Source organism: Alligator mississippiensis, chromosome 1 (assembly GCF_030867095.1).
Source record: "Alligator mississippiensis isolate rAllMis1 chromosome 1, rAllMis1, whole genome shotgun sequence".
In the NCBI taxonomy this organism is placed as follows: Eukaryota; Metazoa; Chordata; order Crocodylia; family Alligatoridae; genus Alligator; species Alligator mississippiensis.
In genome coordinates this window covers 453,885,162-453,899,133 of record NC_081824.1, presented here as the reverse complement: position 1 = coordinate 453,899,133, position 13,972 = coordinate 453,885,162, and the positions used below count along the sequence as shown (strand labels likewise).

The following is a 13,972-nucleotide window of genomic DNA, read 5'->3' as shown; positions in this document are numbered from 1 at the left end:
GCTGAGCTTATAAGGATGCTGCAGGTTTTTCTTCCCAAGGTGGAGAACCTTGCATTTATCAGCGTTGAACACCATCAGATTCTCGTCCGCCCACTTGCTGAGCCTGTCCAGGTCAGCCTGGATCACCCGCCTGTCTTCTGGTGTGGATGCTTTGCCCCAAAGTTTGGTGTCATCGGCAAACTTGGCCAGTCCGCTTCTGACTCCAGTGTCCACATCGTTAATGAAGATGTTGAACAGTATGGGTCCAAACACAGAGCCCTGGGGGACCCCACTGGTCACAGGACACCATGATGAGTGACTTCCATCAATTACTACCCTCTGGGTCCGACCCCGGAGCCAATTTTCCAGCCAGTGGATTGTGGAGGACCCAAGGCGACAATTGGCCAGTTTCTCCAAGAGGCGATCATGGGAAACCAGATCGAAGGCTTTTTTGAAGTCAAGATATGTGACATTAGGGAGGATTAGGATTAAAAAACCTGAACAAAAATCACAATACCTGATTCATATAATTAGTAAAGAATAAGGCCCCAAATCCTGCATTTAAGTCTGAATGGGTGGGTTTCTCTCGTTGATCCATACGCAGATCCAGTGAAGTCAATGGTGTTCCTTGAGGTCATAGCTTTACACCTGCTGGAAGATCAGGACTAGAAACTGCACGTGTGTGGAAAGAAGTCAACATTCTGAATCCTTGATAAATATTCATGTGCAAAGCATATTTTCAATTAGGCTTTTCATAGCTTTTAAGAGAATTAACTTTCCTCCTTGTAATTTATGGGTATTAGCTTTCATATGACTATTTGAAAAAGGCAGTTATGTCCTTGGATTCACTTTATGTTTTATATTTGCAGAGTAGTAATTCAATTGGTCTTACAGTTTCTAAGACAAAAACAAATGTGTCTATAAATGGTAAGTGGTGGTTGGTGACAATGCATATAAATATCTGTATTATTTGCAAATGACATACTCTCTGGATGCTGGAGGACAATGAGGGAACTTTCTGGTTGTGATTACTAAGTTTAGGGCCAGGATTTAAGAAAAAATGGCCAAGGATAAAACATTTTAAAGCACTCAAGTGACTGAAGAACCTCAGAAAAGACTTAGGAACTCAGGAGTTTAAATGTCATTGAAAATCACAGCCCAAATTCTGAAAGGGGATGTAGGTGGTGTCATCTCAGAGTACACCTAATTGGGGGGGAAGAGGAGCCAACCTTTTTTTATCCAAGAGGGTGGTGGTTAGACCACGTGCTGAGGAAATGGGAGACCTGTGATCTAATCTAAGTGTACCTCTGCCTGGGGTTTGAAACTACATCTCTTTCTGCTCCCTGCTCAATCACCTGCTCTGATTTCTGCTCCTTCCGTTGTCTACCACATGCCACACAGAGGCTGCCTGAGTCACTTGCAGCTGCCCAAAACCAACAGGCTATGGGCTTCTGGCTAAAACTGAGCCACCAGGCAGTCAACAGGACAAGTTTCATGGAATCAGAAAAGCAAGCAACAGGGAGCCTGACCCTGTAGCCCAGCAAGGAAAGCATTCACCTAGGGTGGAGTGGGTCCCCTGCTCGTGTATTTCATCCAGTAATTATTTAACACAGAAGGAATAAGCACCCCCAGGAGAAAGCCAGGGCTCCCTTCCTTCCTGAGGTATGCTCTCATTAGGCTGCAGTCAAGTGAAAGGTGATATAGAAGTAAGCAAGCAAGATAATGTTATTGTTATCTTTATTGAAACAGAAACATTAAGTTACACAACACTAGACACAGTCGTCCCTTGCCCAGTGTCTGAGTCCCAGGGCACAGGCAAGAAAATGGTCCAGTTACTCGCAGGGCAACCAATGACTACATTACATTAAAACCGTTAACAATGCAATCCTGTAAAATATAAGTGCACATATAGTACATCAATGCAATACAACCATTCTCTGTTCCTCATTATCAAAAAATAATTCCAATGGGTCAAGTTCTTCAGTTTAATTTAGTTGGTCATAAACTATATTTTCCATCTTAAGTGCATATTCATGCAAATTATATCCACTAATTCTGATGTTTGACAACCTGCATCTCAACTGGCTATGCTCATTACAGTACTTTAAAAGCAGAATGTAAATTCTTAACTTTCAATAGAGATGTTTGTCACAGTTTGTATCGTTCTAAATCTTTGCTCATGTCTTTTCAAGACATTCTCATGTGTTGAGATGTGATGATCTCCCAGTAGTTTAATTTATGACAATGTAGTCCCCTCTCAAATGAAATATATTAATAACATAGATATTCTGTGTTTGTGACTGAGCAGGACAACACATTAATTCATGTCTGTTAAAATAAATATCCTACACTGTAGGAGAAGTAAAATATATAAAATAGTACAATGTAAATGCGTTGATAAACATTTTCAAGACACTTAGTTGAGACACCCATTACATACAGCACTACCAACCTAGGAAACAGACAGACTCCTTCACACACGGTGGGTCAAGTGGCAATAAGTTTGAAAAAATATTGCTGGGAAGATGAGATACACTGTGGTTGGGATCTGTTTAGTTTTACACTTGGCTCAAGATTTTTAAAGTTGGGAGCCAAAAGCTAGATTTTGAAGTCTGTAAGTAGGTTCCTAAACGTGCTGCTTAGTGTTCAAAAAGACTGAGCTGAATTCACTTGAGCCATTGATGTTGAATACTCAGTACTTTCATAGTTGTTAGGGGCTGGAAGGGACCTTACAGATCATTGGAAAGACGGCTAGGATCACTTCTAAAAATGAATAATTTATTAGACAGCTAAGGCACCCAGCTTCGGAAATCTTTTGTCTTATTTAATAATGCCATGCCCACTAGACCTGTGTGAAGCACGAAGCATTCGCTTCAGATTTGGAGGGATAGTGATTCAATTTGGTGATCCGAATCACAGTCCCAATTCAATTCAGCCGAATCTGAAGATATTTGGTGCCGGATCTTATTCGGCCATGGCCTATACAGGCAGGTAGTGCCAGCAGGAGCAGCTGGGGGAGCAGCCGAATGAGCCCCGGCTTGAGCCAAAAACCCCTGGAGAAGCCACGGCTCATCCAGCTGCCCCCCTGCCAGGGCGAGGCAAGCAGTGCTGGCAGCCCTGAGAGAAGCCACAGGGGCTGCGGGGAATGACTGGGAAGCTGAGGGATCGAACCAGGAACTTGGGAATCAAACTGGGAGCTGGGGGGGAAGCCTCTGTTCATTCCCCCAGCTCCCAGTTGAATTCCCCAGTTCCTGGTTTGATTCCCTAGCTCCCTGATCATTCCCTTCAGCCCCTGTGGCTTTTCCCGGGGCTGCCAACACTGCCTGCCTTGACCCGGTAGGGGGGCGGCCGGACAAGCTGCAGCTTCTCCCAGGGCTGCCGACTCAAGCTGGGGCTTGTCCGGCTGCTCCTGCTGTCACTGCCTAGTGACTGCCTGTATAGTCTATGACCGAATCTCCGAATCTCTCTGAATCGATTTGGAGGCTTCTGATTTGATTTGGAGAGATTAATGGGTTTCCTAACTCAAGTTGGATTCAGAGATTCAGCTGCTGAATCGGGCTGAATCTCCTCCGAATCAAATTGGCTACTGAAATTTTGCACAGCCCTAATGCCCATGGCCAAAGATTAGCACTAAGCTCTGAATTAGCTAAGTGTTTCTAGTTCAAATCCTTCAGCATGTTGGTGGAAGAATCATTTAAGAGGCCTTTGCCATGATGCAGTCAACTGAGAACAGATAATATGGATTGATTTGGCAATTATTTATCCTCCAAACCCACACAAACCGAAAAGAGGTACAAAAACTCAGAAGAGAGACAGAAATCTATATTTTATTTACCAGTTTGGTTTAAAAACTTCTATATAGAAAATATTCCAGAGCAATTAAAATAAGTTTCACAGAAAAAAAATCCTCTCACCAGCTAATGTACCTCTTTTGTAAACAAGGGGTTTTTTTTCCAGACATACACAGAAAAATTAGCTTCAATATAGTCTTTAGAAACAACTTAAAGAAGTCTGAAAGACTTTACACGGCAAAACTGAAGTTACCTTGTCCTTCGCCAATGATTAGATTTGTATATATCTTAGCAGCACTTTAATATTAAAAGTGCTGGGCAAGTTAGTAACCTAGTGTTATGTCTATGGAGACTTACTCCTTTAAAGTGCCTGCCAAGTATTTAATTTTGCTTGTGTTGAAATGAAATGGAGAGCATTACTAAGAACAACTGAAGAATAACATGAAGTTCTTGCTTTCTGCCTTATTGGAAACATGTAAATATGGAGATGAAAGCAGTATAATGCAAACACCATATGGTAGATAGCTGGGAAGTATTCTAAAAAAGAGAATATGTGTAGGGGCATAAAGGGAGGATTTTTGGCACAATATATTTCTTAAAGACAGTATACACTTAAATATATATTTTAGAAAAGAAGTCTCTGTATAATAGGATCCATCACAATAAACTCTATTTTTAAAAATAATCTAAGTCTTTTTAACAAAGACTTTGGCTTTGATTTTCGGAGTGGAATTCATCAAAGTGTTGGATGTAGGGGCCACAACAATACATAGCAGAACTACTCCAACATAGCTTTCCATTTTGGAAACTTAAATGGTTCATTGGCCTCTTGCGGAACCCTGATTTTCACACACAGTTACTAGTTCACTGTTTTTTTTTCACTCAAAAATGGATAGAAAGCAGCAAAATTCAGTAATGTGTATGTTAAATTCTACTTAAGGCAGAACAATGCAAAAATAATTGTTATGCAATTAATTACATGGCGCCACAATACAAATATAGTTAGCCAATCTGTGAACTTTTAGTAACAGGTAGAAAAATACAGCATTTTATATATTTGTACAGTGTAATTAAGGATAGATTAATGATGTAAAAATGGTTCAATGGTTAGGACAGCAGTTACCAAAATGTAGAAAAATAAACTACTTACATCATTTGCTATCTTGTATCTGCTACTTCTGAATCACTGAAGACAGTAACATTGTTTGATATGCAACAGCACTCTCTAACACTACCTTCCAATTCTAAGGAGGATATATGTACTTAAAACGAGTGTGTTTTTTCCGCTAAATCCTGAAAGCTGCTTGATATAGTTGGACTCCTGTGTCAGCCTGGAGCCCTTGTGAGGGCAACAGGGCTCTTCAGTGGAGCCTGGTCGTACCCACACCTGAGCAGCTGGAAAAGCCAGATTCTAAGACATGAGGCCCAGTGGACTGGAGAAGGATTTGCCTAAAGCCATTTGTTATTTTCTACATGCTTCACCTACAACATTTGCTACTGATTTACCGTGTATGAAAAAAACGGCCTTGTGCCTAATGGCACATGACTTCACAACACTGGTGGTATTCAACTACCATACTAAGCCTGATCCTGCAACTTTCTTGGTTGCAGAACTCACACTGAAGCCAGTAAGAAAAGAGTATAGGAACAGTTGCAGTAATTTTGCAAAAACACCTTGCTTCAAGATGTACAAATTCACTGTGACCAGCACTAATCCCCTACAATTACTTAAGAACAATTTAAGCAAATACTCTTCCAGATTTCAGAGGTAAAAAAAAAAAAAAGAAAAATCAGGTCCCTGGAATCATTAATAACAGTAAAACCTATCCCCTTCCTATACACATGGTACCTAGAGTTCACTGGGCTGCAATCTGTCCCTTCATAGAGGACTGAAAGAAAGTCTATATATCAATTAACTCCTATTCCAGCCCTTAAAACAGAGCTTTTGTGAGAGGCAAGTGCTGTGAAACCCACCTGTGCAGCAATTTCACTCTCTCCGAGTCAGAAGGACTTTTTGCTTTTCTGATTACGTTTTGGTTTCCCTTACAATATATAAATTAAAAAAAACCAAAACGACTCTGCCCCATAACCAGCCCTATTATTTAATACATGCAGCAGAGAAGGCTAGACAGATAGGGCATTAATCCAAAGATCAGGTCTGAAGGAGTGATGAAATGGGCAAAGAAGGAACAGTAAGAAATGTGTGTTATTGTTCCAAAACTAATTTTCAATCTATTTCAATGTGTTCCACGTGTAGGTCTTCAGGCTCTTCCATGATCTTTTGCTCCCAGTCAGAACCCATAATTGGGAACAAAATGGTTCTTGGCTGTCTGACTACTAGTTGAGACTACCTGTCAAACCTGTAGTGTTCAAACCGTCAAAGGGACTCTCTGTGGTGTTAACTAAGGCTGTAGAAGCAGGATAAATGATCTCTTCAACTGTCACATATGTCCCTGTTAAAAATCCAACAATTCCAATTATGGCTATAAAGATGTCTTTACATATTATCCAGGAACTTAAGTTTTCCTTGTAAAATGTGAGGATTTCAACCAAAGGTGGCAGAATCAACGCCAACGTGCTGCTGCTTACAGCTCCAACAAAAGATATCACCAGGTCCAAGCGTGGGATCAAGATAGCTACTGCACCTGAAAGACAGAGGAAAATCACTTGCTATTTTAAATTCAATATATTCATGAAAAAAATCTTAAAAATATGTAACCAAACGAATCAAAAACTTTAATTTATTTCAGCAATCTGTCACCCTCTTCCAGTTCAAGACAGTGATTTGAATAGTTCCCAGCCTTTGCTAACACACAAAAAATGTATACAATACATAAAGAAAATAAATAGGAAAAAATAATACTGCTAATAGAAGGTAGTTAGCTAGGCTTTCAGATCCCAATAGTAAAACGCTGGCCAGTAGAGGAAATATTTTAAGTACTTATGGACTAAATGAGTTAGCTTTTGATATCAGGAAAGATCAAAATTACATGGCAAAATGTTCACCATTTCTTTTTCTGTGAAGACAAAGAGGGCAGAAAAGTACGGTTTGTACACTGGACTAAAAACCAACCCCCACAAATAACACAGGAGTACCACTACATGCACCACCTTGGGCACAGAACCTTCCAACCCCTTAGGTTCTCACAATGTATAGTCTCAGTTTATGTGGAAATCTGTTCCTTGAAAATATCAACCACTACAACTATGTCAAGTTTGTAAAATGCCTGTATGTAACTTAGGTAACAAAATGCCCCTCTGTAATTAGGTAACTTTCCAGGCCAGACTTCAGTTCAGACATGGTAGGCGCATCTACATGAGATGCTGACTGTGCAGTAGCGTCATGTGGCAAAAAGTGTAAAGCAATCCTACTGTGCAGTACAGTTAGGCTACTGAGCAGGAGTGTCACAAAAAAGGCTTTCGCCGGCGCTACTGTGTGGAAACTCGGGTCATGTTGATGCAGCTGCTGAGTCTTACAATGCAAGAAGCTAGATCTTGTCTCTCCAAATTGTAAACTTACACAAGCTAAATGTGTTGCTACAAGTTGACCACACAGCCTGTGATGTGGACAATTCCTTTGGCTGGAAATGCTCACCAAGATGTCACAATGTTAACCTAATCAAATGAGTATCTTGTGTAATGCTTTCAGTTCTGTTATTATTGTAACACAGCCTTCTTTACTTTACTTTAAATGCTTTACTTTCTGGCTGGCAGAGATTAACATTGGTATTATCGTGAGCTGATTGTTTACTTCCTTGTCTGGAAGAAAACAGCTTAGTGGAGAGAAGGGAAAAGGAAAACTTGAAGTAAAAACCTCCAGCAAGACAAGAATCAAGCACAAAATATTTTGTGCTTTATTTCCTATGTAACTCCATATTCCTCCCACCCCACCCAATGAATCAGAAAGGTTGAGTGCAGTAGTGTTCTCGTTCTATAAATATAAACACACACACACACCTGTGTTCTTGACCGTGAAGAAAAGCATGAGTGAAGTAATATGTACAGTATACCACAGTAAACAAGGCAGAAGATACCCTCATGTAACAGGTGAGGGGAAAATCTAAAATAGTGTATACCTGTCTTCTCAATCCTCAAGCTGACATGGAACACTGATTGCAAATTGAACTTTAAAAGTTTCAAACAGAGACATTGTTTTGAATTGTAAGGACAGTTGAAACTAAAAAGCAAAACTTACAATTTATTAAAGCAAATAGTTACCGTGCAACATATACCATATTTAATCAAATAAAACAAAAGTTTTGTCCCCCATATCAGCAAAGGTAAAAAGCACACTGTCCAATATTAAGCTGTTGCCAAACACAGCATGTACTCAGTAACAGAAACCAACTATGAAGTTGATAAAATGTAACAAACACAGAGTATGATTTTTTTTCTTATATTTTGGAAAATTTTTCATGTTCCAGATCAAATTAGCCAGATCATTTCTGAATGCTTTGAATTGTTCAAAAAATCACATATGGCCCTACTACTGGCAAGTATCCTCCACCCCAGGCATTACAGTTTGAGGCTTAAGATACTTCCAAATCCGTTAGCAGGCATCCTACATGCAGGGCCAAGCCCAGGGGCTTGGATGCCCCTGAGTTTTGCTTGCCCTAAGCCAACAGCTGCAGGAGCAAGCTAGGGAAGAGTCCTCTATTTCCATAAAGTCAGCATGTACCTGACCATATTTTGTTTTGCTTTTTAAGGAAAATTTTTCATGTCCCAAGTCAAATCAGCCAAATCAAATCCAAATCCATGTGAATCATTCAAGAACCATATGTGGCCTTGCTACTGGCAAGCATCCTCCACCGCGCCTAGGGTTTCAGATACTTCCAAATCCTTTGGTGGGCATCCTATGTGCAGACCTAAGCCCACAGGCTTGAGGCTCAGATGCCCCCGAGTTTTGCTTGCCCACAACCGTATGGCCACAGGAGCAAGCTAGGGAGGAGTTCCCATTTTCATAAAGCCGGTATGTAGCCAAGATCATCCCACTGGAAATTGAAGTGGGAGGCTAATTATGAGGCTGTCGTAGGGAGCCCTGTCTACAAGGAGACAGGGATACAGCCCTCCAATACACTGTGCCATTTTAACTGCATTATCTTGGCCAGGGTACTACCCCATGTCACATCTGTGGTTTTCCCCTGCCAGTAGGAAAACTATCTTGGTGACCACCTTCTAGATTATGGTGACTCTCCTGCCAGGTAAGTAAGAAACCAAAGTACAAAACCAGGTAAGTAAGAAACCAAGAACAAGAATGAATTATAAAATCATAGAAAATTAGGGTTGAAAGGAACCGCAGGTCTTCTAGTCCACCCCCTGCTTAAAACAGGACCATCCCCAGCTAGATCATCCCAGCCAAGGCTTTGTCTAGATGGGTCCTAAAAATCTCCAAGGATAGAGATTCCACCACCTCTCTGAGTAACCTGTTCCAATGCTTTACTGCCCTCCTTGTGAGAATTTTTTTCCTAATTTTTAACCTAAAATTCCCTTGCTGCAACATGAGAGCATTGCTGCTTGTTCTGTCATCTACCACCACTGAGAATAAAGCAGGACCCAAGCAATGGGAAACCAGAAACAAACAGGCAGAACTGATGACAGTAGGAATAGGCAGGACTGGGAAACTCAGAATCAATAGGCAGAAACCAGGAAAGTAAGAATAAGGAGTCAGAACCCAAAGCATGAGTCTTGGTGAGTAACCTACTGGGTACGGCAAGAGCTGCCGCTTGTAACCAGGCACTTGTGCCCATGCAGGCAGCTGGGGTAGTTAGGTTACTGGCAGCCAGACCCATTTAGGTAATCAGGGCCAGGTAGCAGGCAACACAGCTTGCTTGCTGCCTGGCTCCTGACAGTTTCAGACACTTTAACAAATAAGAAAAGCATCTTCAGAAGCTATAGATAACATGAAATGCTGGACATATGGAGTGATATGGGACTCCCAACCGTTCCATAACTCAACATTTCTACTCTAGCTAAAGCTTCTGATGAAGCCAAAGAAGTGAAAACTCAGATTGGGTTAATTGGCAATTGTATTTAATAACTGCAGAGAATTGCATAATAGGGAAGTGAACACTGATCACAAACATGCTGAATGTTAATGCTTTCAATTAATGAATGTGCTGAAGGATTTGAAGCAATGGAGAGAGAACTGCACATTTATTATCCTGCGAGTTAGTTAAATGGATTATTTGGATGCATTCCTTATAGATTCTTTAACATCTCTAATACACCTCTTTCAATTCTCCATAAATGTCCACAATTACATGTGATTATTCATTGGTTTTAGTTCATACTTATGAATGAAAATGTTCTGTTTGATTAAAATTAAGGATGAGAAATATTATTCGGGTAATTATTAAACAGTAACTTAAAGAATGGAAATGTCTTAAATTAAAATATGTGTACATAATCACTGCTTCAAATTGATGGAAGGAAGAACTGACTTTACTTTGATTTGGATTTTGCTAAATCAGAACTTAATCCAGTGTGGTTTGGCTTGTGGTCTCAGTTTATAAAAATCTGGAAGTTCATGTGTGGGGAGGTTTGGGAACTTTTTATGGGTTTTGATTAGCATCTCCTCTAAATCACTTAATAATCAAACAGAAACATAGCTCATGTTCCTGCCCTTCCTTTATTATCTGCTACAAGGATTTCATAGGTTTCATAGACATTAGGGCTGGAAGGGACCTCATGAGGTCATCCCAAGGCTTTTTTTAAATCTAAATATATGACATCAACCTCTTCTCCTTTGTCCAGATGATGTGTCACCTGGTCATATAAGGAAATGAGGTTGGTCAGGGAAGACCTACCCGCAATAAAGCCATGTTGGCTGTCTCTCAGAATGTTGCCTTCTGTTAGCCTGTTGTTGATGGTTTCTTTGATGATTTTTTCCAAGGTCTTTCTGGAGACTGAGGTCAAATGGATTGGCCTGTAGTTCCCTGGACCTTCCTTCCTTCCTTTCTTGAAGATAGGCACCACACTGGCCTTCTTCCAATCTTTAGGAACCTCTCCCGAGGACCACGAGTTCTCAAATATCCTTGCCATTGGTCATGCAAAGATGCCAGCCAACTCTTGTAGCACTCTTGGAACTTTTCCAGGAGCTTATTCCTGAAGGATTGTACATGTTCACTTAGACTGCACAGCGAGCTGGGCTGGAGCAGACCCAGCTGGCATGGGGACCTGCTGCAGGGTTTATTAGTTTCATGTGCCCTAATAGGGGTGCACATGTAGATGCTGAGACATTTGCTGAGGAGCTAATTAGTCAGCTCTGCAGTAAATGTCTCATGTGGAGGTGGCCCTCTGAGTGCCAGCCTGGCATTGGAATACCTCCAGGCTTGGTGCACATTTCCTTCTGGGTGGGCAACTGTTTTAAAAGGTCACCAAAAAAATAGGTTCCCATCAATAGGTTTGTCCAATATGGCCCATGTACTTTATAGTCATGCTCTGTGTTAGCTGCATTTAATCAACTTCATAGTTGGTTTCTATTACTGAGCAAATGCTGCTTTTAGCAGCAGTTCAAAGCTGGACAATGTATTTAATTCAGTTTCTGTGTTTGCAAATGTAAGATGAGGGGCTGTCTCCCTCATGCTAACTGTGGGGGGGAACCTCATCCTTTATTTAAGTAAATATGGTATATCAAAATTATTAAAGTTGTCATGCCAAATCCTATATCATCATAAATGACATGAGGTCTGCTGACTGTGTCCCATGTACATAAGGGTTGAATCATGCTTTGGTCTTGTCTAGATATATAAAGCAACAAATCTTCATTATAACAGATTTGGTCAAGAGGTCTTCACAATACCTACATATATAGGCTGGTTATTGCTTAGGAACACAAGAAAGGATCTATACCAAACTAATAGAGATTAAACTTATTATTTAAAAGGAACTAGCAATCTCTCCTCTTTAGTTGCTAAAGGCCTAAAATACACCAATCAGGGCTACTAAAACTGGTACCTACAGACAAATTGTATTTTAGCACAAGTGGGAGGACTAAATTATTTTGTTCAAGTGCCAGAAGAGATGGATTCCCAAGGATTGCCCGGGGGGGGGGGGAACGACACACACACACACACCACTTATCAAATTTAGCAGTTTAGCACATACTCCTCTTTGGATGTTCACGTATAACTCCAACTGAAGTGAAGTCAAAGGTACTCATGTCTGCATCTGAAATCAAAATTTGGCCCTAGTAAAAATGTTAATGCAGCTATATCAGAACACTGCTGTATCCAAAGGGGACTCTCCCAAAGGATCTTACAAATAGGTCTGGACAAAGCACTATTACAGCTGGTGAGCAGGAGAAACAAAAGAGAGTAATATTACTGGGGAGGTGGATGATTTCAGGACGACTGAAACACTGCTCCAATGGTACATGCAATGAGGCTTTTTTCAAAGGAGTGTTGGTATAGAAGATGTCACTGTTCCACCTGAGTGGAAAGAATGTCATCCCTCAAGTTTAGCTGTGTGGAAGAAAAACAGTTGCAAATAAACAACATGATGCTGCACTTACTCTCTTGGCTTCCACAGGGACCCACAAGTAATTATATAATGTGGAATCAGCGTTATTAGAGGACATTTTGAGGATGGAGCTTCTTTCTATGTAATTAATATGCATAAGAAATATTCCCTTGGAATATTATTTTAGTTTGGGACCTTTCTTGAATTTATGCAGCTCCTTGATGGTACCCCTCTCTTCTATCCCCAGCCGTACCACAGTGTTCTTAATATATTCACAGTCTCTCCCATCACCTGTTCTGGTAGCCTGTGCACATAAACTAGCTGTTTAATTTCTTATGTAATCCTCTGTGTAAATTCACTGTTGGCATAACTCATTACAATCCAGATTAGCATGCTCAAATATACATTTCAAAGAGACTGGGTAATCATACGGGCCTTGAATCCTAAATGTTTAGCCTGCCTTGTTGCAGCAGTATGAAAATCACTTCCTGGTATCGTGAATATCATGAAGGATGGAAATTTAACAGTTGGTAGAGGGGTCTTTGATGGACTACGGTAAAGGCCAAGAGGACATGAATGCTCTGTATATCTTGGAGGTGCTTTTCTTGGTGGCACAAAGACAGAGGCATAACTGCTCCAAGAACGGATGGAAGAAGTGGGCTCCTGCCTCTTGGCTTAGCACTACGTGGATGAACGTGGTATGGGTCAAGGCAGAACCTAGCTGCAAATACTAGAGCAGATAAGAAAAAACGATAGGTTCTGAGTTGTTTATTTCCCCTAATCCACACATCTACCCAGTAGCAAGTAATATTTTAAAACCAAGTTACGCACTTCTGTCACAACAACCAGAAAAATGTACACCTGAAAATAAATATTCTACTAAAGAACTGGAACAAGAGGGGGAAAAAGGTAAGCACAGAGGTGATTATCTGTGTTAGTCTGAAGTCAGGCATAAGACAGGGAAGGGGTGGCACCTATGGTGGTGGACCCACAGATACACATAAGTAGTAATTACCATATATTCTTGCATATAACACCCCCCCAAATATATCATGCATGCTATTTTTGGAAGGTGCCAAGCAGGAACAAAGATCTTACTTTGGAGTATGGGTGAGTACCTAAGCCTGGGGTCTCTGAAGTTGGGGACAGCATGCCAGGGTTGGGGTCTTGGGGGCTGGAGCCATGCACCAGATCTGGCGGCTGCACCTTTGGGACAGAGACTTTGCGGGCTGCACACCAAGACTGGGGGCTTGGAAACTGAGAGTGTGGCAGGACCCAATCCATCTATGCAAGCACTGAAGCCGCACAGTGACTCCAACCCTGCACATGATCCTGGAGCCAGTATGCAGATCCAGACTTGGAGCTGAAGTCCCTGTGAGTGTGCCCTGACAGGCACTAGTGAGGGCTGCACCACTGAAATATTGCAGCTATAATGGCACCGGGGCATGTGTGCGCCCACTGGGTGACATTCCCTTTTTAAAGAGTTTCCAAATACATTTCACTTAGAAAAGTTTCAGTTGTTGTGTCTGTCTATACCCTTCAAGACTGACTGGTTCAGAAAGACATGAGCTTATTGGCAACGGCTTACTTTGTCAGATGCTATGAAAATGGCAGAACGAAAAACTTTTATACAGAAAGGAAAAGAGATATTGCTCCGTGATGTAGTAAGTGAGTTTATTAGGTTAACTGAGATGAAAAAGGTAGTTAACCCCTGGAGGGACACCAGAGTTAACAGTCAGTCC

At 41.1% G+C, this 13,972-nt stretch overlaps 1 protein-coding gene across 1 annotated transcript in view; it reads right to left on the bottom strand.

Moving 5' to 3' along the window:
• Positions 1 to 1,699: 1,699 nt before the first annotated feature.
• SLC36A4 (solute carrier family 36 member 4) overlaps positions 1,700 to 13,972 on the bottom strand; it is a 261,549-nt gene continuing 249,276 nt past the window's right edge. The window contains exon 11 of the mRNA XM_019496431.2: positions 1,700 to 6,415. Coding sequence (XP_019351976.2) covers positions 6,108 to 6,415 — 308 coding nt within the window. The 3' untranslated portion in view covers positions 1,700 to 6,107. The remainder of the gene's footprint in view (positions 6,416 to 13,972) is intronic.